The sequence below is a fragment of the Pararge aegeria genome, chromosome 13 (assembly GCF_905163445.1).
Source record: "Pararge aegeria chromosome 13, ilParAegt1.1, whole genome shotgun sequence".
NCBI classification, from domain to species: Eukaryota; Metazoa; Arthropoda; class Insecta; order Lepidoptera; family Nymphalidae; genus Pararge; species Pararge aegeria.
This window is the reverse complement of record NC_053192.1, coordinates 914,772-941,764: the sequence shown is the minus strand read 5'-3', so window position 1 is coordinate 941,764 and position 26,993 is coordinate 914,772. Positions and strand designations below refer to the sequence as shown.

The window sequence follows — 26,993 nt, the reverse complement described above, 5'->3', positions numbered from 1 at the left end:
TTATAATTTTCAGTATTTCGTTGAATTACCTTAAAATAGGTAATCAGGTAAAATATTTCTTCAAGACATTCGATATTTCTAGAATTTTACCGACATTACTGATATCCAAGCTTTTCTGTGACATTTAAACCGAGAAGGCTCGAGACCCCATCAAACTTCGTTAATCTTTGATATGTTCTGTCGGTTGTTCATCTGTGTCTGGGACAATTTGACAGATTTTTGTGCCTATTGTACTTTTTAGAGTTTTACGATTTTGTGGCAATTTATGTGAAATCGAGCAGTGTATAAAGCTTTTAGGACTTTAATAAACCCCTGCAGCCTTCTTGTTAAGACGGTGAGTGAGAAAAAAATATAATAATAAAACTGTTAGCGGTGTACCATATTAAGTTTAGTGACGTGATTGTTTACTACGGAGGCAACGCCTCTCGTATTCCCACAATTTCTCGCGCATTGTGTTACGGTTCTCACGTCCAAACGTTCTTCTCGAGCCGTTTGAGCCAACCACCACTACAGTTACAGTTAGATCTATGCCCGGCACACTTCCTTGCATCGCGGCTTGTGCCTCAACTTTGGTTGATTTGCGGTGAACGTTCTTCCTGATATTCTTCCATAACGATAACTCGCACTGTGAAATAAATTCCAAATTATTTTAAATCACAGTTATATTGAATAAGGTTTTCATTGAAGGCAAGTAGTGGTCATTTTGTTCAGTGGTACCATAAAATGGGATTTATTGGATTTTTTACTACCTACTGCATTCAGGAGTCAGTGTCAGAACTTCAATAATGTTCTCAGCAATTGCATATAGACTGTCAACAACTTTTTTGGAAGAACAAAAGGTAAGACAAAGTTTCCTGCCTATTTTTTTGTTAAAATACCCATGAGTAATAAGGTTTTTGCACAACTGTGCCTTACTATGAATTTGACTGTTTTATCCATGATGCTTTATAGTAGTTGTAAAACAAAAATTGCTACTTGCTCACTTGTCAGCTATACAACTAAATAAAATTACTGTCACTATAGTTAAGTAATTATATGATTTTCTATTTATTGGTCTTGATTCACTCTGTTTTGATAAATAAATAAAAAGTATAAAAAATAAAGAATCAAAGACAAGGTGTCTATGATTGAAGCAAAGTAGACTCAGTCTAAATATGAGAAACACCAATATTTATTTTATTAATTGACAAAAATATTACATAGTTTTTGGATTATTTGCACCCTTAAGCCTTGTTGACTAGTCAGGGTACTGCACATTCGTCTTAACTAACAGCTGAGGTACTTAAATACTAAAACAAAACTAAACAACAGTCTCAACAATATGTTTTCTTGCAAGTCAGGTATGCAAGAAAACATTGTTGATAGGGTATTTTGCAACCTAAACAGTATTTAAACACACTTTCTAGTTTGAGAAAGTAAGAAAATGAAATGCCATATACAGGCTGTTATGTATATGAGCATAACACCTTATTAATTTGTGGATTGAATATGATATTAATATAAGGACATAATAATTTCTACTTTGATAAAAGTTAGATCTGATCTTTGGAATCTCCTCTCAGAATGAGAGAGGTTTAGGCTTTAGGCTAAAGGCTAGCCAGTTATTGGTGACATTTAAATTTATGACATTTTAATTTTTTTATATATATGTAATTTCTGAAAAATAACTGTGAAAAATATTAATGCACAGTTTTTTTTTTTCCAAATGGAGATTTATTTTTTCCTTTAGATTTATTGTGCCGCTGCCCATTGGAGAGAGAGATTAGGAACCCTCTTAACTTTTCCAAAGTGGGTTAGCAGACTTAAACTTAATATTACATAAGTTAGGTTATTTATTAAATATAGGGTACCCAGCCCGCTTCGCTGGGCTAGATTTTGCTTTTATTTTATTTAAACAATAAACTTACATCATTAAATTTTTAATTTAAGTCTCTAAATATATTAAATCATTTATTTCTCTCCGTATTCTTTCTCTTCTATTCTCTTCTCCAGGTGAAGATCATTATCTACACCCGTCACCCATGTACACCCTGAAAGAGATTCCCTGAAAGTTTCACTGAAATCGGTGCAGCCATTTTGGAGCCTATATGGAACATACCCACACACTTTCTCTTGTGTATATATAGATTACCATTAATCACTAATGTGGAACAATCATAAATTCCTAACTCCAGACTAGTTATATCTATCTTATACCTGTCACGTTTTGCCCCAAACCAAGTCCAAATCCAGGACCTTGTGATCTGTAGGCAAGCTAACAAGGCTATTTAATAGAGGAAAATAATATGAGGAGGCTAAAATCTAAATTTGACATAATTCTCCATTACTCGGGTAATTTTCATTTCTAGCCAATAAAAAACTTAGATAATTGCCTTGATAATGACTTTAGTCAGACCTTCCAGCAAAACATAATGGGTTGCATTATATTGATATAAATTATAAGCACTTAAATTTTTTCCTTACTATACCAATCACTTAATTGCTTTGATGTTCTTAACTATTGCATTTAATAATTAACTGTGGATGTCACTGTAGATACAGGGTGGCCAAGGAAGCTATCCTGTAACAAACAAAAGCTGACTTTCCGAATAAAGTTGGAACTACCCTATGTAAGGAAGATATGATATTTTTCCCTGATGCATCAACTTGATTTCCAGTAGACAAATCCAATGTACTACACTGCAGTATTAAAGTTTTTCAAAAACTCATTGAAATGAAAATACTCATTGAATATAAACACACACATGTGTGTGTGTTTTTTTGACACCATACAGATAATTATGGTGATTGAATGACAGTGAAAATTATGTTCTCTAGAAGATAAAATCATGATTTTTTATAGTCTGGCTTAAACTCAATACAGTTTAAAGTTTTATGTGCCAAAGAACTAGCAACAATGTTACATTATTTACCACACTCCAAAGTGCATTGCCTCCAGTTTCACTTTCGCACCAATGTTGCTGGAAAATATATTTATTCTTCAGAGAACATACCAGTTTTTTTGCTTGTAATTCTCATTGTTACATGTCTCTCGGACATTGACTGTCATGCTATGTGATTAATTAGAAACTGAGGCAAACATAGTTTACAGTTTAATGTCCTTGTGCTATTATTATCTAGTTCTATACTAACTATAATGCTGAAGTATTTACATAACTACCCAAAAAGAAGTGTTAATTTTTCAGGCTTCATGTATGTATTTATTTGTTATATTCCATTACAAGTTGATTCAGTCAAGATTGTAGCGGGCTAACCTGTTAGGTTAAGTTGTGCCAGTTAGTAAAGGTTAGTATGCCTTTATCTTACCATCTTAATGCCTAATCAGATTTTAATGTATATAAGATATCATTAGAATCCTTAGATATTCTAAAAAAATATGAAAATATAAATATTTGTTCAAAGTTCTTTTTCCAAATGAGGTAATTTAAAAGTAAAGTTGGTATATATTTTTTGTTATTTTGTTTGAATGCATTAATCGCTGGAACTCCCAATAACAGCTAAAAAGATATAGGGACAGAAACATTTACGTGATTCTTTCTATCTTTCTTTGTTACGGGAGGTTCCTGAAGTTTGTCTGGTGGAACGTTTCGGCCTTATCTAGTTACCTTCCTACTCTCAAACACGTGGCGCTAAGCGATTTAGCGTTCCGATACGATGTCGCGTAGAATCTAATTAACATTTGTTACCATCATAAACCGCGTCATCAGTTATCAGATTGCAGTCAATGCCTAACTTGTAGTGGCACAAGAAAATCAAAAAAAGTACCAGTTTTTTTTTGTTTAGCGTAGGAATACGTATTTTTCTGCAAATTGGGAGTTCGTTTAATACATTTACGGTACATAGGTTGACGACGGATTGGCGCAGAGGGCAGCGACCCTGCTTTCTGAGTCTAAGGCCGTGTTTTCGATTCCCACAACTGGAAAATGTTTGTGTGATGAACATAGGTACATGTTTTCCAGTGTCTGGGTGTTTATCTGTATTTTATAAGTATTTATGTATATTATTCATAAAAGGAATTCATCAGTCATCTTAGTACCCATAACACAAGCTACGCTTACTTTGGGGCTAGATGGCGATGTGTGTATTGTCTAGTATATTTAATATTAATATTAAAAAGATAGGTACTAAGGTAGTTTCATTAATCATACACATTGCTCGTACATATTCCCGATGACTAAATATATATTGTTATCAAAAAAAAAATCCCCATTAATAGTAATAGATTATTGTTTTTAGTGCTTTAATGAGCTGCAATTTGTAAAGAATGACGATGATTCACTGCCGTGCCGTGAGTCAAATCTACGCAAGGTCAGTGATAACGCTGCCAAGACGTTGAACCGTGACTAATTCTCAAATTAGAGGAATAACTATTGAAAAGTTCAACTCTAATTAATATTTCAGCCGCCCAAAATGGCGTATGGTATTTAGTAACCTAGTTAATTTTATGTCATGCTATTAGAGTATGCCAGTAGAATTTATTCTACTTTGGACTGGTTAATTGTAGTCAGCAGACAACTGAAACAACAATCTATTGTTATTGTGCTAGACTGGAAACTGCATTAAACAGTCAAAATTAATTAAAAAAACAATATTCCAAAAGGAATCTAAACGATTTTGATGTTTTTCTTGTAAATATATAAAAGAGAAATCCTCTAACTCACTCACTCCTACGAAATAACCTACCTTTTAAAAGTTTGTAGGCTTAGGTCAGGTTTATCATCTAAGAAGCGCTTTTGAGAAATAACCCTAAGGGGGTGAAATAGGGATTGGAAGTTTTTATAAAAGTCCTATGTTTTTGAATTTCGATACGTGGCAATCGGCATTTAGATTAACAGTTTTAAATAATAAAAATCTATATAAATTGTTTTTAAAACAAAAAAAAACAACAAACACACCTCTGATATTAAGAAAATAGGTATCTTTTAAAGCGTAGACAGTTTAGAAATAGATTTTACTCAAATCTATCCCTAAATTTCCCACGAGGGTGGAAGGTATGAAAGCCCTATAATTTTGAGCTTTGAGACACCCATTCAATTTATTTATTTGCACAGATTAAAGAGAATGTTACAGTATACAACTTGAGAGTATATAGGTATCTCTGTGTGATTCTGACTCGATAACGTATAAATGGAACAGATTTTTAGGTTCTTCTGGAGATGGGCGTTGGCTATTCCGGGATTTCTTTCAATTTCAGGGCAAAGCAAAATTTAATCGCGGACGAAGTTAATATAGCTAATTTAATATAAGTGTTCGTTATTTTTGCCGGTCAACCTGCATTGGGGTAGTATGGAGGGGATGCTATATCCCCTACCCCTATACGTTAGGAGACCTGTGAATGTGGTGGGACATTGATGGCCGAATATAACATGTTTTAAACCAGTCTCAATGTTGCCATTCATTTCTCCACATTAGACACTAGTTTAAAATGACTGCGTTCGAAATATGTACAGGTAACAATATTTAATGCCTAATGATGAGCGTCACGAGGTAAATAGATTTAAACCATACAAATGCTGAACCATTACACGAACGGGCAACTAATAACGATTGCATGCATTATTATCAATTGCAACTGGCGCCTGAAGTTAACGATAACAGTTCAAACGCTATTAGGTACAGCTGTTTGTTAATGCTGTAGCGCTCTTGTACAGCATGTGGTGCCACAAACTTAATCAATAGTATACTAGCCGTTAGCCAAGACTTCGTCCCAGTTATAGTCGGTCTTTTAAGAATGCTAAAGGATATTTCGGGTTAAAATGTATCCTATGTTATTCCGTAACTGTCATATGCGCCACTAGATGATTAACTCTACCTATTTGTCATTGTATTTCTACGAGATAAGACACAAAATGGGTAGACTTAATTCTAAGAAACAGCTGGTATCTAGAATAGGACAAATATACAGAATATTTGTCCTTGTAATTGTTGCATAATACTTAACAATCAGCGAGTGCATCACATGAGACTACATTTAGCCAATGTTGGTATTGGCTACATACGTTTCGCAATCGATCTCCTAAAGAAGGATAACGGTATAAAGGTAGTTCGGTACCTTCTCGTAAAATTTTACTATTATTTCAGTCGTTATTTTTTACTACCTATGTTTAAACAGTTATGCAATTGATCAGGGTTTCAAAGATGCACCGTTTACAAAAGCAATTCATTTTTCCGTCAAGGTTCACTGCTTGCTATCATTGACGTGTTCAAAGGACCGGCTGGATCGCACCTGTGAGTGTCTGTCGAATGTGTCTAATGCATTGAACTTGGATTTAAGTTAGGCTATTAAAAAAACCTAAGTATTTTATCGATAAGTGGCAAATTTTTGCACATATTTTTGTTATTGACGTTATAGTCGCGTTCATAACGCGGGCGCTATAGTCGCGTCTGACATCGATAATCATAGGTGATCGTTATCACATAATTGTACAACAACAGAATTGTTAGTTTTTAAGTCTTGCACGAACAGCCTCAAAAAGTGTGCTTAAAAAGTGTCTCATATAAACAGTGCTACTTATTTTTATGCTTCCAAACTAGTGGTAGAGTCACTACAAACTGACCGATTTGACGTTTCAAAAATGCTTATAAACTAGGCCTTCTTGAAATAAATGAATTTTAAATTTGAATTTGATGATACGGCGAACATCTATGGTCACAATGCATTTTTATAGCCATCTATGTACCTATATGTTCAGAAATTATTAATTTTAAAATTTACCGTAGCGGGATCAAACCCAGAATCTCCTACTTAAAAGAACATAGCGCTAACCGCTGCGCTAGGGAGGTAGTTTTTATAACAATGCTTTTTGTCGATAAATGGTAATTGATAATAGTCGATAGTAGCAATTATACCGCATTTTATCGTTGCTTTTCACGTTGTATTCACTTCAAACGATGAATGTCCATTCATAGAAAATCCCTATCTGGTCTTTTTTCACTACAATTTTTACGCGGCACCGTACCGGAACATAAGACCGTTAATCGATAGGGTGATCAATACACACATTCCGTGGCGTGCATAGAGGGTATACACAGGGTATTCAGATGCTATAAAATCAAGAAAATCTCCAGTACGAGCAATGGCGTGCACTTCATACATGCACAAAAGCACTGCATACCCTAACATTGATATATATATATATAACTCGAATAGGAGGAGAATTTGTGCCGTTTTATGCAATTTTCCTGGTGTATGCATACCCTGGTAAGAAACCCAATGCACGCCACTGAGTACGAGTAATAAAAAACTTAAGGATAGGCATTGTAAGAGTTATAAAAAGCCATAAGTATTTATAACTGTTACTTGAGATTTTCTTCATTTTGTATCATTTGCATACCCTGCGCATACCCTCTATGCACGCCACTGCACACATTAGCAGCACGAGTGTAATAATGGACATATGATTTTGAGATTATTTGGGACCTGAGCTGATTTCAATAAAATCAGGTCCATTTTGGTTGAACAAACGGAATTTTATTAAATTATGGCTTATCATATAATCGCATCACGGTAATTTTAGCTTTGTTTCCTAACCGGAACAACCTTTGAAACAACAACCGGTAGTGGCCACCAATTGAATCGCTTGTTATCATCGCAGTCATCAGTTTAGTATCAGTGACACAGTTTCACCGCAGCCAATACGAGCCCCACTCGGAAAAACAACATAACGTGCGGAATTACAAACGCTTTAACCGCTGAAACAATTAGTGTATGTACAAAGAATTTCGAACTTTATCACGCAGTTAGTAGAATTCAAAATTGTTTTAATTAACGTACATATCATGTAGTATATGGATAACATGTCTGTTCTTTGTTGTCAGTAATTAGCATGGGAATTAGGTTTGTCTGATCGCTAAAGCGGAATGGTTATGGTGTGAGTAATGCTCATTAAGCTTCCACAGACTAGGCAACTTACAATTCAAACATAGCCCTCTACTGACGTTACTTCAAGTCGATCTTCACCTTATGTGATCGGTTGATATTTTTTAAGACCAACGTCATCTTCAGATCAATTACCATTATCGTCATGTTAACCGTTGAAGTAGATTGTTGGACCTCTGTAGGAGTTCCACGGTTTTGTGCCGCTACGTCTAACAGCTCCCTGCGACATCATTTGTTGTCAACTGCCTACCTACTTAGCTGCTCGTCGACCAACTCAGCGTTTATCGGTGCGGTGTGTCATTCCGGCACCCGGGGACACCCTAGTGTCCATCGGTAACTAACAATATTTCTCATCAACCTGGGTAAATGTTGAAGACCAATTTCATAATTGAAACACGTATTTTTTTTCATTCGATTCGTGGAACGATTTTTGTGAATTAGGGTTTTATAATATGTGACATAAAAAATGTGTTTGGCACAAAGTTACAATTAGATTGCTTCAACAAGAGTAGTTGAACGTGTTGGCAGACTAGGATTCCGCATGTTCGTAGGTTGGCTGACTTCTCGATCAGACTTAGCCAGGCTGTATGAAACATGACGGCAACCGACTGGTTGAAATATCTGTAATTTTATCTGTTCCTAGTATTAATTAATTCATAGCTTTGTTTACAAGGAATTGAAAGTGTTCAGATATATATCACTCTCCTGGCTGTACTACTAGGTATCTCTTGGTAAACTATCACGTAGCAGATCGAATAGATTTTGGTGTGTGAGAGAAGCACAAACCAAGAAACACGCTTTCGAATATTAGTATGATTATGTTTAATTCTGTTGCGACTAGTAACTATTATGATGGTTATCTTTTGGGAGATTCCCACATTCGCGCACTCTCTATAGCGCCCGGTTAACGCGTGTAAAAAGTGAAATTGGTTCCAACTGCGCGGGCGCTCTTATCAGCTGCGCTTGGCATAACAATCGCCTAACGCAGGAACGTGCGAAAATGTGTTTTAAAAATGTATATTATTATTACAAACGTTTTCACTATTTCGATAAAAGTACTTAGGCAATCATGAAAAGTGTACCTACTTGCGATTGTAGCATTTATGTTAATTCATAACGACGACGGCCCGAGGGTGCCTCCTTCGACGACTCAGACCTCGGCTCGGTTCGACGTTAATCTGACTGTTGGTGATCTTTTGGGCTAATTATTGTTTAGTCCCAACGCCCCTGTGACCGTGGTAAGGGGACAGAAATCGGGACCCTCGTCTTCGCGGGCGAAGACGCTTTGTAGGCTGTGTGCGTGTGTGTTGTTGGGACACATTGTCAGTAGATAGGGTGAGCATTTATGTCACCGGTCCTAGCTACCTTTATTCAATACTAGAAGATTCCATTAATTTTGTATGCATAGATTTTCTGGTTTTCGGTTTTCAGTGTTGGTTCGAATATTAAGAAATTTATTGATATATGAACTTAAATAATGAAGAACTTTTATTCTCTGACGCACCCATTTGAGGGCCGATTAAAAAAAACAATTTTATTTGTTTGTTTTAAGATATTAAGGTGTTTTGTTAAAGGCACGGAACTGTAGGGCAATCTCTATCTGGCTCTTATTTTGTTTGAGGATTTCGGTACGCTTAAATTAACGCAGCGGTTTAAAAGTTTAAACGAAAGGCAAATGATGTCACCCGATAGGCACTCGGCTATTGATGGTATCATTCCGAACATAGACACGCACACCCTAAAGGTTGGGCCTTGAAAGTTGGATAGTTAATTTCACGATGGCATGATAACCGTACTTCTACACAAAATGAAATACATATATATTTAAAATTATGTAGTATTATAATTGTTCGGATGGGAAATTTCATGAAATTTTCTACTAAAGTTCCTGTTTCGTTGAGTTCCTGAAGACCAGTACCATAAACAGTGCGTATTGTCTATACTGAGTTATGATTGCTTAGATTTATTAGTGCTTAATTAAACATGTTCGCTATGGGCATAAAAAGTAGGCTCGGAGTCACTTTGTGGGCGATGGCTCAGAGCTATGCTCGGAGTATCTCTAAATAAGGAGATCTGTAGAAGAACCAGAGCTACTGACAAAGCTCAACGAGTCGCGAAGCTGAAGTGACAATTGCCGGGTCACATAGCACGGTGAGCCGATGGACGCTAGACTGCTGTCTCCTATTGCTACAACGGAGATCCCGCATCGATAAATAGCTAAGCTAGACCACTAACACCGTGGAAAGATGACATCAAACGATTCGCTGATAGCCGCTGGATGTTTTAAGACGTTGTATTTGCAACTCCCTACCAAAAAATTGTATTGCATTCATTAAAGACGACAAAGGTCCAGGTTTTAGGGATTCATATTAAAAATGATATCTATGTTCTACATACAATTGATGTTGGTACATCAATTGTATGAAGAACATAGTACTAAAGCTGACACCGACACGGTGTGATTTGAATGCACTATCATGTTTGTTAGCTAAACCCAGCAATAGACGTGCTTCGGTTGATATGATAATGATTAAAGTGGTACGCTCGCAATCGTAGCATTTCGAGTATTTAAAGCGGTGATAAGCCAGTAGGTAGGACTTCGACTTCACTTTCGGGGGGCCGAGTTCGAATCCCAGCATGCACCTCTAACTTTTCTTATGTTAAAGTTATGTATGTTTTAAGCCATTAAAATATCACTTGCTTTAACGGTGAAGTAACATGCACACCGGAGAGTTCTACATAATGTTCACAAAGGTGTGGAGTCCACCAATCCGCACTGGGTCAGCGTGATTGACTACTATCCTCTTCTCATTATGGGCCGAGCCCTGTGCCTTTTACTGGGCCCGTAATGGGTTGACATGATGATAATGATGAGGATGAGGATAACCTCAGGGAAGCATGGACCTGATTGACCTAGCGGAAGCTATTCCACTCAAAACATAGTTTGGTAATACTTAAATGACACACTGAGTATATCAACTTAAAAACGATAAAATCTTTTGCATGAATCATATTATGGCTTTCAAGTACCTAATAGTAAACTATCACAGATGTTCACTGACCTCATTACGAAATCATAACATCTTCGTCGTTGTCTTAGCAACAGAGATCAAGTGAATCAATCAACATACTAACTGCACTGGAATCGCCCACATATTTCCTTTTTAGTTGTCTCTGACATCAGAAGGGGGATTTAAGTTATTTTGATTATGATCGGTTTGTATAAACTAATTACAAAAATAAAATTGTGGCCGTTCGAAATTATAAGTGTTCAAATTTATTAAAATATGGTCTTAAATCTATTGTAATGTCCTCAAGAATTTTGTGGCTACTATCTGTTTTATTTTGTAATATAACAATAAATAAAAGAAATCGTATCTATGAAACAAATGCAGTAATAAAGATTACGAATTATTCGATTCGATGACGTTGTAAGCAATATAAAATTGAGGTTTACCTAAAATGTGATTAACTGAACATATATTCATCCTTAGTCGCCAAGTTATGACATTTGCTTGTTCAATTTAAATGACAGGTTAACGATAAGGTGATGGTTGTTTAGATGAGAACCTCTCTAATTAGGACAATGATCAAGGGCTGATACAACCTACAAATACAGAGGACCGAACTCCTTTAACGAGACTAATCAAACCATTTTTACCACCTCGCAATCTGCACACCAGTTAAGAAACAGTATACTCAATCATAACTATTGTAAAAAATGTAAAGTCTGTCTCTAGAATATCTTTTCTAGCGTATACCGCGCATGTGCTAGACCTTTGTCCATATTATTGATTCCCTGTAGATTAGATTGATGAAATTTTATTCATCGTAATTCAAGAAAAGGTTCAATCAAGAATGTAGGTACGTTGCTCTCTAACTTGGGGGGCACAGCATCGGTTGACATGATTATTTTTGTATAAAGATATTTTTTATACTATCTCTAAAAAATAGACAGTTAGCAGGATAGTCAAGTCAAAGTCAAATAAGTCAAATATATCTTTATTCAAATAGGCACATAGATGGCACTTTTGATGCGTTATTATATACAAAATTTGTACATAGCAGTGAGTAGTGATGGCGATAACTACAATCGTAGACTTAAAACTAAAGCTACGAGGGTTCCAATCGCGCCCTGGTCTAAGAAGAAGCCCACAACAAACTTAGCCGGGTGTTCTTTTTGTTATCACCATCTCACATTGTCATTAGAAAATATTTAAGAAGCAACCTGGTTTGAGCAATTGTTTACACCCAAGCTTTTTTATCGTTTACGTAATCCTTTATACTATAATAGGACTTTTCTATAAGCTTTCGCTTAATACAAACTTTGAACTTCTTTAGTGACATCCCCAAGATATCAACCGGTAATTTATTGTAAAATTGTATACAATTTCCTTTAAATGAATTGCTTATTTTGTGTAGTCTAGTGTACTGCACTGCAAGTTTATTATTGCTTCTAACGTTCAAATTATTGCAGTCACATTTTCTTTTAAATTTTGATATATTTTTGTGAACATACATTAAATTTTCAAATATGTATTGGCTATAGAGTGTCATTATTTTAACATCTTTAAATTTATCTTTCAATGACTCTCTCGGACCCATTTTATAGATCGCACGAACAGCCTTCTTCTGCAGCACGAAAATAGTGCCAATATCAGCAGCATTACCCCATAGTAATATTCCATATGACATAATGCTGTGAAAGTAACTAAAATAGACTAGCCTAGCAGTTTCTATGTCTGTCAGGTGGCGTATCTTCTTTACTGCATAGGCAGCAGAACTAACCCTGTTCGATAAATTATTTACATGAGGGCCCCATTGAAGTTTAGCATCTAACGTTATCCACCGGATTCAATTCCTCATTATTAAGTAGTATAGTGGTTTTTACATGTTTAACATTTGGTAATGTGAATTTTATGCACTTAGTTTTATTTTCATTTAAAACCAAATTATTAGCTTCAAACCATTGTACTACTTTAGCGAGATAGTTGTTTACATCGTCTAAAGCTAATTCACGTCTCTTGATTTTGAACATAAGTGATGTATCATCAGCAAACAATACTATCCCGTGATTGTCCTTAACAAGGTAAGGCAGGTCATTAATGTAAATAAGGAATAGAAAAGGTCCTAATATAGAACCCTTTGTATGCAAAATACTTACTGTGATATTTAATATCACATTAAGTATTTTGCATACAAAGGCTGTAATTTTAGATTGTGCCCATTCCAGTTGTGTCCACTGCGCGCCGCCAACAAAGCCATGTCGAAGAAGCCGGCAGCGCAGCCCACGCTGCACAAAGTCATCATGGTGGGCTCGGGCGGCGTAGGCAAGTCGGCGCTCACACTGCAGTTCATGTACGACGAGTTCGTGGAGGACTACGAGCCCACGAAGGCAGACAGCTATAGGAAAAAGGTATGATCAGGTGACGTCGCAAGAAAGCGCGATAACAGTTAAGTACCTAGGGCTTTTTGTGACTGCGTTTGTCCGGGAAAGTACTACCGCTATGCTTATTTCTGGCACAGCAGCAGGAAGTTTATTTCAATATACTAGACTAATGTTTTCTAATTGAAGTCTTATCTTATGCGCCACTACACAATCATGATTGACCTAACCGTCAATGTAATAGTCCAAACCAATTAGGCTGCGAGCAGTCGATATTTATTTATATATAGAATCAATGGCTGAAGATGGCGGGTAGACCCGGATATGGATGTTCAGCATGGATTCAAGATATACAGAGAGTGGCAGAAAAGTGACTGGATGAGGTAAACTGAGGAAACACTTAAGTCAAAGAGTAATAGGCGTTATGATGACAATTCTAGCTAATATTAAGAATGCGACAGTGCGTTTGGTTGTAAGTCCTTGCTTAGCGTCCTAACTAAGAAATCTGTCAACTGATTTTTGGCATAGAGTCTTTTGGAAGGACGTAGAGTAACGTAGGTTACTTTTTATCCCTGCAAAACAAATAGTTCTCACGGGATTTGTGTAGAAGCGTAATAAACGCGGGCAACAGCTAGTAGATAATGTGACATTCTATTGTCACCTCATCTCTCGTACTGTTGCAAATCCATCGGTTGAAATAGTTGCAATCAGCTGTTTTACTGGCGGCCGTCACGCGTTATCTTTAACCTGACGCCCGAGAAATGTGGAGTGAGTTTGTAAGAGCAGTTATCAGTTCGATGCTTTTAAATAATCTATTACTGCACACATCCTGTAGCCTAAGTATTTAAAACTTTTTATCATCAAAGTAAAATGGAACGAATGTAACTCGTGTTAGAGTCACAAGTCCTGTGCAGAAGAAGTTTAGGAAAATAAAAAACAAAATTTTAGTTATTTTTTGTAGTATTTGCTTGCTCGTTTGTCTGTTTGTTTTTGAAATTGCACGGCTGAACCGCTGTACCCCACGATGAAATCGAGACAAACTAGCGACCTTGAAGGTAAAGAACCGATAAAGAAAATATCTTAAAATTAATTTAATTATAACTATTCTTAAATGATCATTATCAAGTCTAATCGAACGCAATCTACTGAAAGTAATCCGTATTGGCAATTCCCATGCAAATTTACGAAGTTAGATTTTAACTGGTTTTTCTGATTTATCTTTCTTTTTAAATCACCGAAAAACTAAAGGCCAACGAAACAAAACAAAAAACCAATCGGTCGAGCCATATTCGAGTATTTACGAGATTAATGTACGCCGATTGTTTCATGTTTATAGATTGTACATGCTAATTAGAAATGAATAAGTCTTCGAATTAGCAGTAATAGTTATTGTTTTCTCTTTTCAGGTGGTCCTAGATGGAGAAGAGGTGCAAATAGATATCCTGGATACAGCGGGTCAGGAGGACTACGCCGCTATCCGGGATAACTACTTCCGCTCCGGCGAAGGGTTCCTCTGCGTTTTCTCCATCACGGAGCCCGAGAGCTTTGACGCCACGCAGGAGTTCAGGTTAGTACCCAAAAAATAGTCCCTTTTAACATTACTGCATTACCCCAAAACCTCTAACCAAACTTTTGATGTATGCTCGAATATGAATTGTCTTGCCATAATGGTGACCCCGCACATCGCAGGGAGCCGCTGGATACAAGTGGCACACAACCGTGGAATTTGTCCCTACAAGAAGACCCATTTCGAGCAGTGATGATGATTTTAATCTGCATCGTGACTGCTGTAGGTGTGGTTGCAGTCAAAAGCTAACTTGGCATTGTGTCAACAACGTTGCAGAGAGCAGATCCTGCGCGTGAAGAACGACGAGAACATTCCGTTCCTGCTGGTCGGCAACAAGTCGGACCTGGGCGACAAGCGCCGCGTGCCGCTGGACGCGTGCCGCGAGCGCGCCGCGCACTGGCAGGTGCCCTACGTCGAGACCTCGGCCAAGACACGCGACAACGTCGACAAGGTACCCGCCCACACCCACCTGCACCCTCCGACCTGACACTCCTTAGGGGTATTTCGAGGCAACTATAAAAATAGGTGTTTTGTTGGTGACAGCGAGAAGAATACCTGTCTGAGCTTACTACAGGCTTCGCTGTCACCATCACCTCACAAAAAATGATAATGAACGATTCAAAAGTGGTTGTAGAAACTAAACAAAATGTAGAAACATTATAACACCGAAAAAATGGGTCGTTTATGTGTGTGAGTCTACAAACTATATTTTTATCGTTTCCTTGAAACTCAACTTGAATATTTGTAGACACAAGTCGATCAAAAGAGATGTCCAAGAAGACATTTCCTTTTTATCGCTGGGATAACGTCATGAACACCTCGTTATGCGGTCCTTGAGACAAACGCCATACAGTGTTTTAAACTGTCGCCTTCCGCATCATACCTACAGGTGTTTGCTGAAATCTTCTCTCTAGGATCCTAAGTGTCCCTACAACCTCGAAGACGCATCGGAAGCGTGGCGCACGCCTTACAACACGAGGTCTTATCCACGAAAGGCGATACATTACCCCACCCCTAGACTAAGTTAACATCTATTATTAGTTGACTTTTACACTTCAATTCGGGACTTGCGTGTTAACCTATTTTAAAGTGTCGTTGATATATTGACTACCTATCTATATTTGGCTACACCCACACTGGTTTTCTCGCAAGTCCGCCCTTGGCCGCCAAGTAACTTCTATTAATACAACTTTAACTTAACATAATGAAAATAATAGTATATTTCCTAATTTTCACGTAGCTTATGGGCTTTTCGCACAGCTCTGCTTGGCTGACTTGGCTTCCTAACTCTAATATGTTTTACTTCCAGCCAGGCAGTGCTATGCTTCTATATTCTTTTCTCGTAGCCGATGGTAATTTACTTGTAGAAAATAATTGAAATGTTTTATTTCAAGTACGCCTGTTTTTAAGGCTTTGTGAAACAAGATGTTTGACAGTTTGTAGCATTTTTAAATTGTAAAAAAACTCGCGCAACATTTGAATACGGAAAGGAATTAAAAGCCCATAAATTTAATTAAGTATAACTAATAAATTAATTAAATATGTTCACACATCTAGCCCCAAGCTTGTGTTATGGTTACTAAAATGACTGATGAATATTTTAATGAACAATAAAAACTAGATTGCAGCATAAAAATTTGGACCATATAGCCATGATCATTGCAGTATAAAAGATTATACATGAATTGACAGTCCCACAGCCTTCAAACTAAACTAAATGTCACAGCGAATTTCCGTGTAATTCTAAAAATACAATCGACTCATCATTTCGATCCTGTTTTGGTTCTGTTTGAACCACTAATTAGGCGGTGATGGTGTGACGGCAGATTGGTTTGTATGTTTGTACGCTTTGTGGATCGGTGGTGGTGTTTCCTGTGTCGTGTGCGGTGGCTGATGGTACCTTTTGTTTGTCAAGGTGTTCTTTGACCTGATGCGCGAGATCCGCTCGCGCAAGTCGGACGACAGTCGCGCGACTAACGGCGACGTGAAGAGGAAGCCGCGCAGGAAAATCAAATGCGCCATTTTGTAGGTCCCGACGCGACTGTCGCGGAGTGCGCGCGCGCTCTGACGGGACTGCGTTTAATGTAACGGTCTAAAGGACTCCGCCGCTAGTGTGTTTAGTGCGGTTAGTGCAGTTAGTGCGGACGCCGACGTCGGCGATGTGTCGTGTTCTATGCATATGTGCGTTTTAGTGTCGACCTACATTGGCTACGATGCGAGTGGTGCAGATAAATCGAATATGGACTTTATCTTACAAAAAATAAGATGCATATTTTATAAAAGTATATTGTTTGAAATGCGTTGGCTACAACTCATGTAAATTACTCATTCGTTGTTTTAAAAGTATTATCTGATTGGGATACGAAGCAAACGTAAGGTTAAAGCGTATTCATTATAACAATCATAGCATCAGACAATATCTTTTTTACTTTAATAAAATTATTGTCTTAATGGCCTTTTCATGTTTCACATACATGTTCGCTGCATTTGTTTTACCGAATAATGCGTTTAGCTGTGGCATTAAGCAACGTCGCAGCAAACGCTCGTGCGATCTCTGCGGTCGATTGTCATGTCCAGCCTTTCGTACTGTGCAGTGCTGCGCAGCTTGATCTGTGTACCGAAAAGATACACGCTGTTTTACTGAAAGCTAAAAAAAAAGCTAAAGTTCACATGCGTGAGACCAATCGCAGGACTAGTCCAAACCGGTCTTTTCTGTTATTGGGTGTACGACACCACGGGCGTAGGTTTAACCACTTGGTTTCTTCGCTTTAGCATATATCGACAGTTATGCATCCTATATTTACCACAATAAAGTCTATATTCGATTACTGCACATACTTCGACCCACTGCTATTGCAAGTCGGCCCTTAATACTCGGTTTCTGATTCAATGTTGCGTGAGGGTTGTCACTGATTGTCTCACTGTCACTGTTAAGATGGAAACATACTTTAAACATCGCGTTTAAAGTATGTTTCCATCCTTACGCTCTAGTATTAAATATGAAGCGGCAAGGCTATGCAATGCGTCACGATTTGCCCTATTTGGTGCTGGTACTGTATTGGAATACTGTTCATGATGAGCCAACATAAAGGATCAGTGAAGGTATATTAGATTAGAACCAATACTTTGAAAAATCACTTGTATGTGTAGGCTGCCGTGCTTCGATCCCATATTGATAGAGTAATAATTGTAACGAAGCTCTAGCTGTTGTATTTCAGTTTTTTACTTAAAGCAACAAGGTCTATTTTGTCAATGTTTATATTTACAGTAGATTTTAGTCAGAGTTCTATTTCTCTTTAACTTATATAACTTTTCTTTATATACTTAATGAAAAAGCTATATGAATTTGTATCGTATGAAAAATTACGTCACATTTCAAACAATATTTGCGGGTCTGTTACCCAGCAGAAGAAATTGAATAAAGTTTCCCATTTTCTATAATTAGCGTACATCATGAACAGAATTCTATAAATAAATTATTTGTTATAATAGAAGCATCGCGTTTGCATGTTATTTTTATATTTTCCTATTTGAAATGTTCAAGGTCGCAAGGTTTAGTACACACTTGGCCGATCAGAATAATTGATCTCCTGATAAAACAGCTACCTGTTAATAATATTTTCGAAATGAGTAAAAGTGTAAAAATCACATATTATTACATAGTATTTAAGCTGAGCGCAAATCTAATCGTACCCCATTTTGTAATAAGTTTCTAGCCATTTGAGGTATTGATTACGTAAGTTTTAAAGTTGAGTTAAATATTAGACAGAAGTAACACTTACATTTAGTATTTTCCGTAACACTGACAAATTAATGCTACTCTGAGACCTATTTGTCTTATTTTCTTGATATTTGTCATCTCCGGCAGCATAACAGAGGTATGTAGAAAGTAAGCATATTTTTCACTGGGCAATTGCTAGCATGTCCTTTGCTCAAACGGATCATTCCGTTATTCAGCCCTAGGGCAGATACGCGGAAACGCACGCTCGTCATAATTCACTTCCGATTGTTCTTTTGACTATTTACCCCCAGTAAAAATAATTTATACACCTTCATAAGTTTTTCCATCGAAACTGCTCGATTTTGAACAACTATTATACTTGTCAATATGAAACAATAGATACCAAAATTATAATATGGACCAAACCAAGAATTATAAATAACAGGTACGTGTGTGGAAATCGGTCTGTGAAAATGAAATCACATGTCACAACAAAAAAAGGGGAAGTACTTTTGTTAACGCGTAGCATTAAGGTCTTCTTCTGCGAAATATAGATTAGATGTGTTCGATGAGATCAAAATTGGAGTAGCGTGATGGGATTGAGCCTTGTGATGTCGGGTGCTGTTAGATGTGCGAACAGCTTTTTACGATTGTCAAAATGCCAAGTAAACGTGTTTAGGTCGCAAACAATACCTTTTAGGATAATTTTCTGTATTTATTTTAGAATTTAAGTGCTAAATGTTTTGTGTCAAGCGTAAATGTTGTGTTTAGTGTTTATAGAAATGGTCCTTCGAGCCGGATAAGCGTTCAAAAGCGTTTGATTTTCTAATCCTACTTTTCTAAAGCAGTGGTTCTATAACATTTGCTGCAATAGGAGGGAAAAGGGGTGATTAGGGTTGGGTTTCTATAAACGCTAACTATTGTGTAAGTGAATGCACTGCTCACTGAATGATAATTATTATTTCATATCGCTTTTTATTTCGAATTTAGTCTCATAATTATCCCCAATTATTATTTAGTTCCAATTTAGATACAACGGTATTGTCGCTTATATCATTCTAGATTCTAATAAATGTTGTAAATGTACAATTGTATTTTAAGCGATTTTTAAATCTATTTTATAGTACCTAGAGTAATTAATCGCAGCGCATATTCTCAATAAAACATCTACAGATATGCTGACACGTCTGATGCGACAAATTCCAGTGGAAATTTCCTATTTCCCTTCGGAGCCATTATTATAATATTTGCTCAGCCAGTTGCCTAAAATTTATGAAGAATGAATATGGAAATCCCATACAATTCCCATACAATCATGAAAAAAGAGCCGTTAGACTGACTTTATAAGTTATATGTGTAACTGTCGATCGGTGGTCTTTTATTTCGTACCTTGCGATGGCTTCTAATGAAATTGATGTGGGTTGACTAGCCCCGACATACAGGCGTGCGATCAAGTCGCCTGCTGACTTACATGTAAGTTGACATATCTGTAGATGCTGTTATAAATTAAATAAAGCTATTGCGCTTATTTAATCTATAATTTAACGACCGAAAATGATCAAATACACAATTTCATTCCACGAAATTTACAAATCGTTCTACACAGCCGTGTAGTGACATTGCCGTCACGCATTGTGTTTGTTGATGTTTATTCATGTTCCATATAACTCAATTCAACGGAGATAATCGAATGCATCTATTTGCAGGGTTAAACAATCAAACCGATAAATAAACCTATGTGTTCATTAAACTTTCTCATCGCTTGCATGTAAGTGTGCTTCCATTTTAAGATTAATGTCGCTCACTACCAGGTGAAGGCGCAGTCAAGCGGATATTTATAAAAACAAATACAAATAACACCCCTAAAACGTCCGTGACACTGCACGACTGTGCAGGAATATCCTATTTATTCGAATCATGGATAAAAATTACATCCGTTTCCACAAACATTGTTATGCTGTCTCACATTTCATCTGGTCTCAGGGATGAGATCATTACGGCATTAAAGTGTGACGTCATCAATCCCACTTCTGATGTTAGAAACTTTAATAGTCTGGCTGGATGTACACAATGAGCCTTCGTTGTAGTGTTTGTGGATACGCGTGTCGGTTAGTAGATTTTTGTACGACATAATAATATTAGCTAAACTATAATATAATGTAATCACAAGATGTTATTTTCTTTATAAATATATTATGTATTGTACTGCAATGTACGCGAATTGTACGCCTGGTTTTGTCTATTATCCGGCTTATTTAGAAGGGGTGCTACACCTGTATACGAAACCTGATATAAATTGACACGTTAAAACATCTTGCCGTCCTGTTCCGCAGAAAACGTTGTGAAAGGGATGGCACTTATGTGACTCGTCCGATCCCGGGATTTCACAAACATTTTGGTGTGATGGTTTCAACGTGATCTGAAACGTAATCGTGTTCTTGGTTTCGAAGTAAAAAAATGTCATGAAGGCATTTTTGATAACCTGTCTACTAATATGTACAAGCGATCATCATCGTACTTTAAAATTTAAAGAGCTTTGAACATTTGAGCCCTATTTCATTTATTTTTTTCAACATAGCCAGGCTAAAGTATTCAAATCACTGACAGATTAACCAGGTTCAGGTTTAGGTTCCAGTTAATTTAACTCAATAATGTTTTGTTATATAAGTGGGCAACAACTTCTTTTATGACTTATTTATTACATTAATATAATGATAACAACATTTTTATCTTTTCATTCTAGCATTACCTGTTTTGTAATAACATTCAATAAAAAAATACTCCAAAACAGTAACTCACGAAACTGCCAAAAGTACTAACATCATAAAAGTGATTTTACGTGAACATTATAGGGAAAACTTGTATAGAATATTACAGAATGAAGTCTGTATAGTACGTTTAATATTGTATAATTGATAATATATAATTTATAATAGTAATAAGATGGTGCGCCGTATTTAGGTAAACCTATGAGAGCCAGTTTTTAGGCTTGCAAACATTGTAACCCAACACGTGTTGAGTTAAATCAAATCATCACATCCTCATATTAAGAATTATGTTAAAGTTCTTTGGTTCAATTCTCGGATTTGGAGGTGGGAGTTTACGGTGCAAATAGTACATCCTGTCAGCGAAATCGTACTGCCAAGCTGTTTTTTGTTGCGGTTAGTTAGAAATCTGCTACCCACGCCCAACAGCCTTAGTACGAGATTAGTACGCTCATTACGTATATGTTACGTACGTAAACGTTAGAGATTGTAAATTGTACTTATTTATAATGTATTAAAAGATTTGCTACAATTCTAGAGCGTTTGCTTTTGGCATAATAAAAATCTGAAGAATAGAATTTGGGAAAACAAAACGTTATCGGTAAATTTTGCTAGCAGGTTTTTTTTCGATACGCGAAATTGACAACGTTTGCCTGCGTTCAAATTTTTAACTAACTATGGACATGTCAATTCTGGTGTTTGTAGTGTGAAAGAATTAAGATCATTACACGAGGAATCGCTCATGTTACAGGAGACATCTTTAACATGCGAAGCCAAAGCTAAGGCAGTTACATGTACTGTTTGTCCATACAAATTCTGTTGATTACAAAACATAAGCCTAGTTTAAGCCAGTATTCCAGTAACCAATTTTCACGAACGCTACGAGTTGTATAAGAGGTGAAGATGGGAAATGCAGTTCAGCGACAACTATCTGACAGACTGTGTGACTAATGCCCGTTTTCACCTAGGAATAGCCTTAATCGGATGCCTAGTGATTTCGATGATTCCTAAAAAAAAACTTACAAGAACTCTATGTGATGGTTAACGACGTTAGGCGTCATTTAAAATTACGACACCGATTCGGTGGATTGTCAAGTTTAGGGGACTCGTAAACTGCACTTGACAGATGAAAAAAATATTAATTCAGTTTCCTTTAATAACGATATATATCCGTATCATACAAAAAATGAAAATTACGATAATATAAACACAAAATACCACACCTTGTGGCAAGAACCATAGACAAGTTAGGTGATATGAGTTGCCTAGTGTACTTTGCTTGGTGAATGGTAAATGAAAACCTAGAAATCTTTGATTAGGCGGTACTTACTTAGCATGGCCTGGTCCGTCGTTAGTGAAAACGGGCATAAGAAGCTTCTATAAAGTTAGGTGTTATGAACACAAGTGTATGTTAAGGCCTAATTGAACGTGAAACTACCTGGGTTTGCCTTTTAATTAAATCTGAACTAGCTATGGAAAGAAAATGAAGCAACATAAGAGTATGCAACATAAAGTCAAATAGTGTATTTTACAAATGAATCGCTATTATAATAAACAGTAGTTAACAAAAAAATTTGCTCAATCTCTCTCCATATTTAATGATACCTTAATTTAAGTAATATAAAAACTTAATTTTCTATCTAAATTGTAAAAAAAGAGACGAAAAAATTATATTCATAACGAATATCACAAAAATCTTAAGGCTAAATTTCACGAGTATTCATTGTATTTAAGTAAAAAATTGCGTTACATTTTATGGCCCACTGGGCTACAAGTGACTAGTCTATCTCTGACGCTTGATGTGCTCGGACGTCTCACCTAAAATAAATTAATCTCAAAATGCCTTCATACTTAAGACTGTAAGAATGGTTATTATTTCGTGGCTTAAATACGGTGGCCTTTTAAGCGTTGGGAATGATTATGTTCATTAGTTACTTTATGTTATACAACGTGTAAATGAAAATCGAAATAATGCTTTACAGGCTTTAAAGGTACATTATACTGTGTCTGAGAATTATGTGTGAAACCGAAACACTAATAGTTTTTGAGTACCACGTCGCATCAATAATACTCCTTGTGTAACTAACTAATCGAGTTACAAACATAACTTTAAAGTAAAGTAAATCTGTCAAATTTGTTCTTAGTTGACAAATTATATTGAATTCCACATAAAATGACAGATTTAAGCTAACGTGGTTATGAACGTCATAACCACGTTAGCTTAAATCTGTCTGTCAGTTTACTTGAAAACTTACACAACGCCCTAAGTTAATAATCCTAAATATTTACACGACGGATTTAATTTAGTAGTGTTATATTTATCGACAGCGAAGAGTAGGAAAAGGATAGGATTACTCAGTTCAATCTGCCGTCTGTAGATAATGGATTGGATTGGTATTATTAATTTAAGGCGTGTGGCTACTGATTGAATGACGTTTTCTCGACACTTATGTTGTTGGCACACTTGTTAATTGATGCATCTATTTATCTATTAGTACTTTTCTAAAGTAGTATTCTTTTAAATAATTGTTTACATAACCGTAGCATTGATAAAAAACTTATTAAAATTATAATTTATAGACAATGGTTTTAATAGACACTGAATTTTAAATTCTATTATCCAATTTCGTTGGTTTACAAAAGTATGCCTCCGCGTATAGTGCGAAATCCGTCGGGAATCGATGTCGACGTGGTTTTTTATTGCATCGCTAGATATCTTATGCTATATGTAATATATATATATAAATAATTATTGTGATTAGATATATTCGTATAATTGTCTGTAAGTACGTATGTATAATGTATATGCAATGTATATCCGCTCCACAGATACAAGTTTATAATGAAATGAAAAGACAAGCAAAAATTATACTGATTTGCAAAATTTTGTGTCTTATTTCATGTCAAGTTTTTAATTCAAAGCTGCTTTTAAATGTTTATTTGAAAGTCAATCTTATTAAATCTCATTACCAAAGCTGTAATTAAAAAGGTGTCGAAGAACTCTTGAAGAACTTTGACTGTCTGAAAATACTCATTCACTGCACCTGCGTCACGTTATGTACTGGTTAATCCGATACATGGTCGAGCTAACTGTACACCTCACTGGAATGCGATGCGCCTCTAATATGCTCACGCTCGCCTGCCTGTGTTCATCACGTCGTGAGTGAAAATACGTTAATCTGTGTAGTAAGACCGAAACGAGAAACTACCAATTTCGGAAATGTCAACTACAGGTGCAGAGTAGGTACTCGCTGTGTTATAGTCCTTTATTAAATAAAATTTGTATTGAATTTTTATGTGCCTATATACATAACATAAACCTAAACATAATTAAATGGTGTTCATGAAAAAAGAGCTCCTGATCATCCAAACTTGCGCAGTTGGTGCGAAGACGTCTACAAGCGTGTCCAGTAGTAGGGCGGCTCGGCATTACTTGAGCGCCGGTGCTCGTTAGGTTAGGTTACGTTGAGAATCGTAATAAACAGTTGACCCACTATACGATCATTACACATGGTTTAGTATTTTTACCTATATCATAAAGCGTCAGTAGTGTCGTGTGATGACGCCATATAAGAATACAGATGTCACCACCCCTTCTCTTCCCGCGGGTGTCATACGAGGCGACCAAGGGAATTCTGCGATCAGTCTGCCCAGAGTGTTGATCGTGGCCAAACCCTCCCGTTAGTAGACTTTAAGTCCAGTAGTCGAGTGTCTCCCTCTTGACGAATACGTTTACTGCGGCTGCATACTGCGCAGGTGAATTCTCGGAGCTCATTTTACATGATACGACCATACTGTTATGTATGTCGTATAAATACGTTTCACACATGACCCCGCAGGCTTTCCTGACACTCATCCGCGCAATGTCGGCGCAGAAGCGCGGCCAGGGCGTACCGGACGACGCGCCCGACACGTCCAACCCGTGCAAGCTGCCCTGCTGCGCGATTGTGTGACTTGCGCTATGGGGTTACGGGCGACATTCCTAGCTGCTCACAATGACTTTTCAGAACGATTCGTATTTATACACTCCAATAATTAAATCAGTGATATCTAAAACCTCATTATGTTACACAACAGTTTTATTAAACGCTTATTATATAAATTATTATTGACTGTAGTTAAATTGAAGAATATGATTCGATTTATATTTATTTTAAGATATTCTGAATAGTAATCATTTGTAACAAAAACTTGCATCACTAGTGGAGTCTTGGGAGTCAGTCCTATCCTAATAATTATTATTATCTTCGAGTATTTATTATTTCTGATTGTTTTTATTAACAAAACTAGCTTATAAGATGTAACAAAGCATTGTATTAACAGTATTTTTCACACGCATGACAAACTTGTGCGTTACAGAATGTAGTTTGTAAACGATAAAGAGTTCAGTGCTACCGAGAATGAGGGCCCAGTTTGATTTTGCAATGTAACTAACTTACCAATGAATTGGTCTACGGGAATTGAGATTTGAAAGCGACCGGGTCCAATTCAATGTTTTCTTTTTGAATATTTTATATTAAAAACATTAAAAAAAAAACTATAACCTGTAATTTCTTCTCGGCTTTCAAAGTAAAATAGGAAAGCAAAATGCTTACTCAACTGAGGGTTTTTTATTAATATTTGGTCGCTACACTCCAAGTAGAAATCACTGTCAAATACGTAAAACAATTTCTCTCTTTCTTTTTTCGTAATTCGAAGGTTGGCTGGCAGAGATCACTATAAAGCGATAAGACCGCCTCTTGTATTCTAGTTTTTTTGTAGTAGGCAGTAGGTACGACCGCAGGGTGCCAACATTCTTATGTTGAGGGTACTATTGATATTATTATTTCGATTGTTAAATAGCTGTTTAGTGTAGATCGAAGCGACTTCGAGCACGAGTCTACATGATACAGATTTTTATTTCAAAAATAATATTTAAAGTTATGTTTTTTTTACCTTATTAATTGCAATAATTGATTCTTCGACAGACTTAAATACACTGCCATTTTGAATAGTACTAATCGGTAGGCAACTTTAAGGTTGCGTTTGAGGGCCTTGTTAAGTTTTATAACTCAACAAGGTCACCCTTAACTTACTAAATTTCATGCTCTAAATGTATCTACAAAGAATAAATTGTTCTATAAGTATTTCGAGTTTTAGACGCGTATTAATTGACACGAGAAAGAAAAGAAAATCAAGCCCTATTTATAAACATTACTGCAAGGGTCATAATACTGCGTGGAAGGTCAAAAAAAGATGTTTTGAAAGTAACCTTCTTTTGGATTTCTGTAGGTCTTTGGGCAAAGTCTCAGCGTAGAGGCGGGAAGAGGTGGTAGCTAGATCTCCTAGGATGATCTATGAAATATAATTGCTTTTTCGAACGAAATCTACCATTTGAAAATAAAAACGGAATAAGCTGCTATATTAATGAATATAGTTTTTGTGCTAGACACACTTAAGTTATGTGACCCTGTACTTCAAAACAACACTGGCCCATAAAACTGTCCAACAATTTTTATTATTATCATGCTGCAAATTACTGACTTGAGTGCAATTGTAATGGGGAAAAGTAATAAAATGTATTTTTATCTACAATCTATGTATAGTTTTTGTACATCTATTTGTAAGCAAACGATTTATAAGCATATTAGTGTAATTGCATCAGTATTATAATTATAGTAATTATTATAATAATG

General features: G+C 36.3%; 1 protein-coding gene across 3 annotated transcripts; it reads left to right on the top strand.

Moving 5' to 3' along the window:
- The first annotated feature begins 192 nt into the window (after positions 1 to 192).
- Positions 193 to 26,952, top strand: LOC120628919 (ras-related protein Ral-a). 3 transcript variants are annotated; one of them, XM_039897590.1, is made up of 5 exons: positions 193 to 334; positions 13,113 to 13,295; positions 14,672 to 14,832; positions 15,109 to 15,283; positions 16,748 to 24,202. In XM_039897590.1, the coding sequence occupies exons 2-5, from the start codon at positions 13,143 to 13,145 to the stop codon at positions 16,859 to 16,861; spliced, it is 603 nt and encodes a 200-aa protein (XP_039753524.1). In that variant the 5' UTR covers positions 193 to 334; positions 13,113 to 13,142; the 3' UTR covers positions 16,862 to 24,202. The 3 variants fall into 3 exon arrangements, with proteins under 3 accessions (XP_039753524.1, XP_039753523.1, XP_039753522.1); XM_039897589.1 differs by lacking the exons at positions 193 to 334; positions 16,748 to 24,202 and adding exons at positions 455 to 839; positions 25,158 to 26,952; XM_039897588.1 differs by lacking the exon at positions 193 to 334 and adding an exon at positions 455 to 839.
- The last annotated feature ends 41 nt before the right edge of the window (positions 26,953 to 26,993 follow it).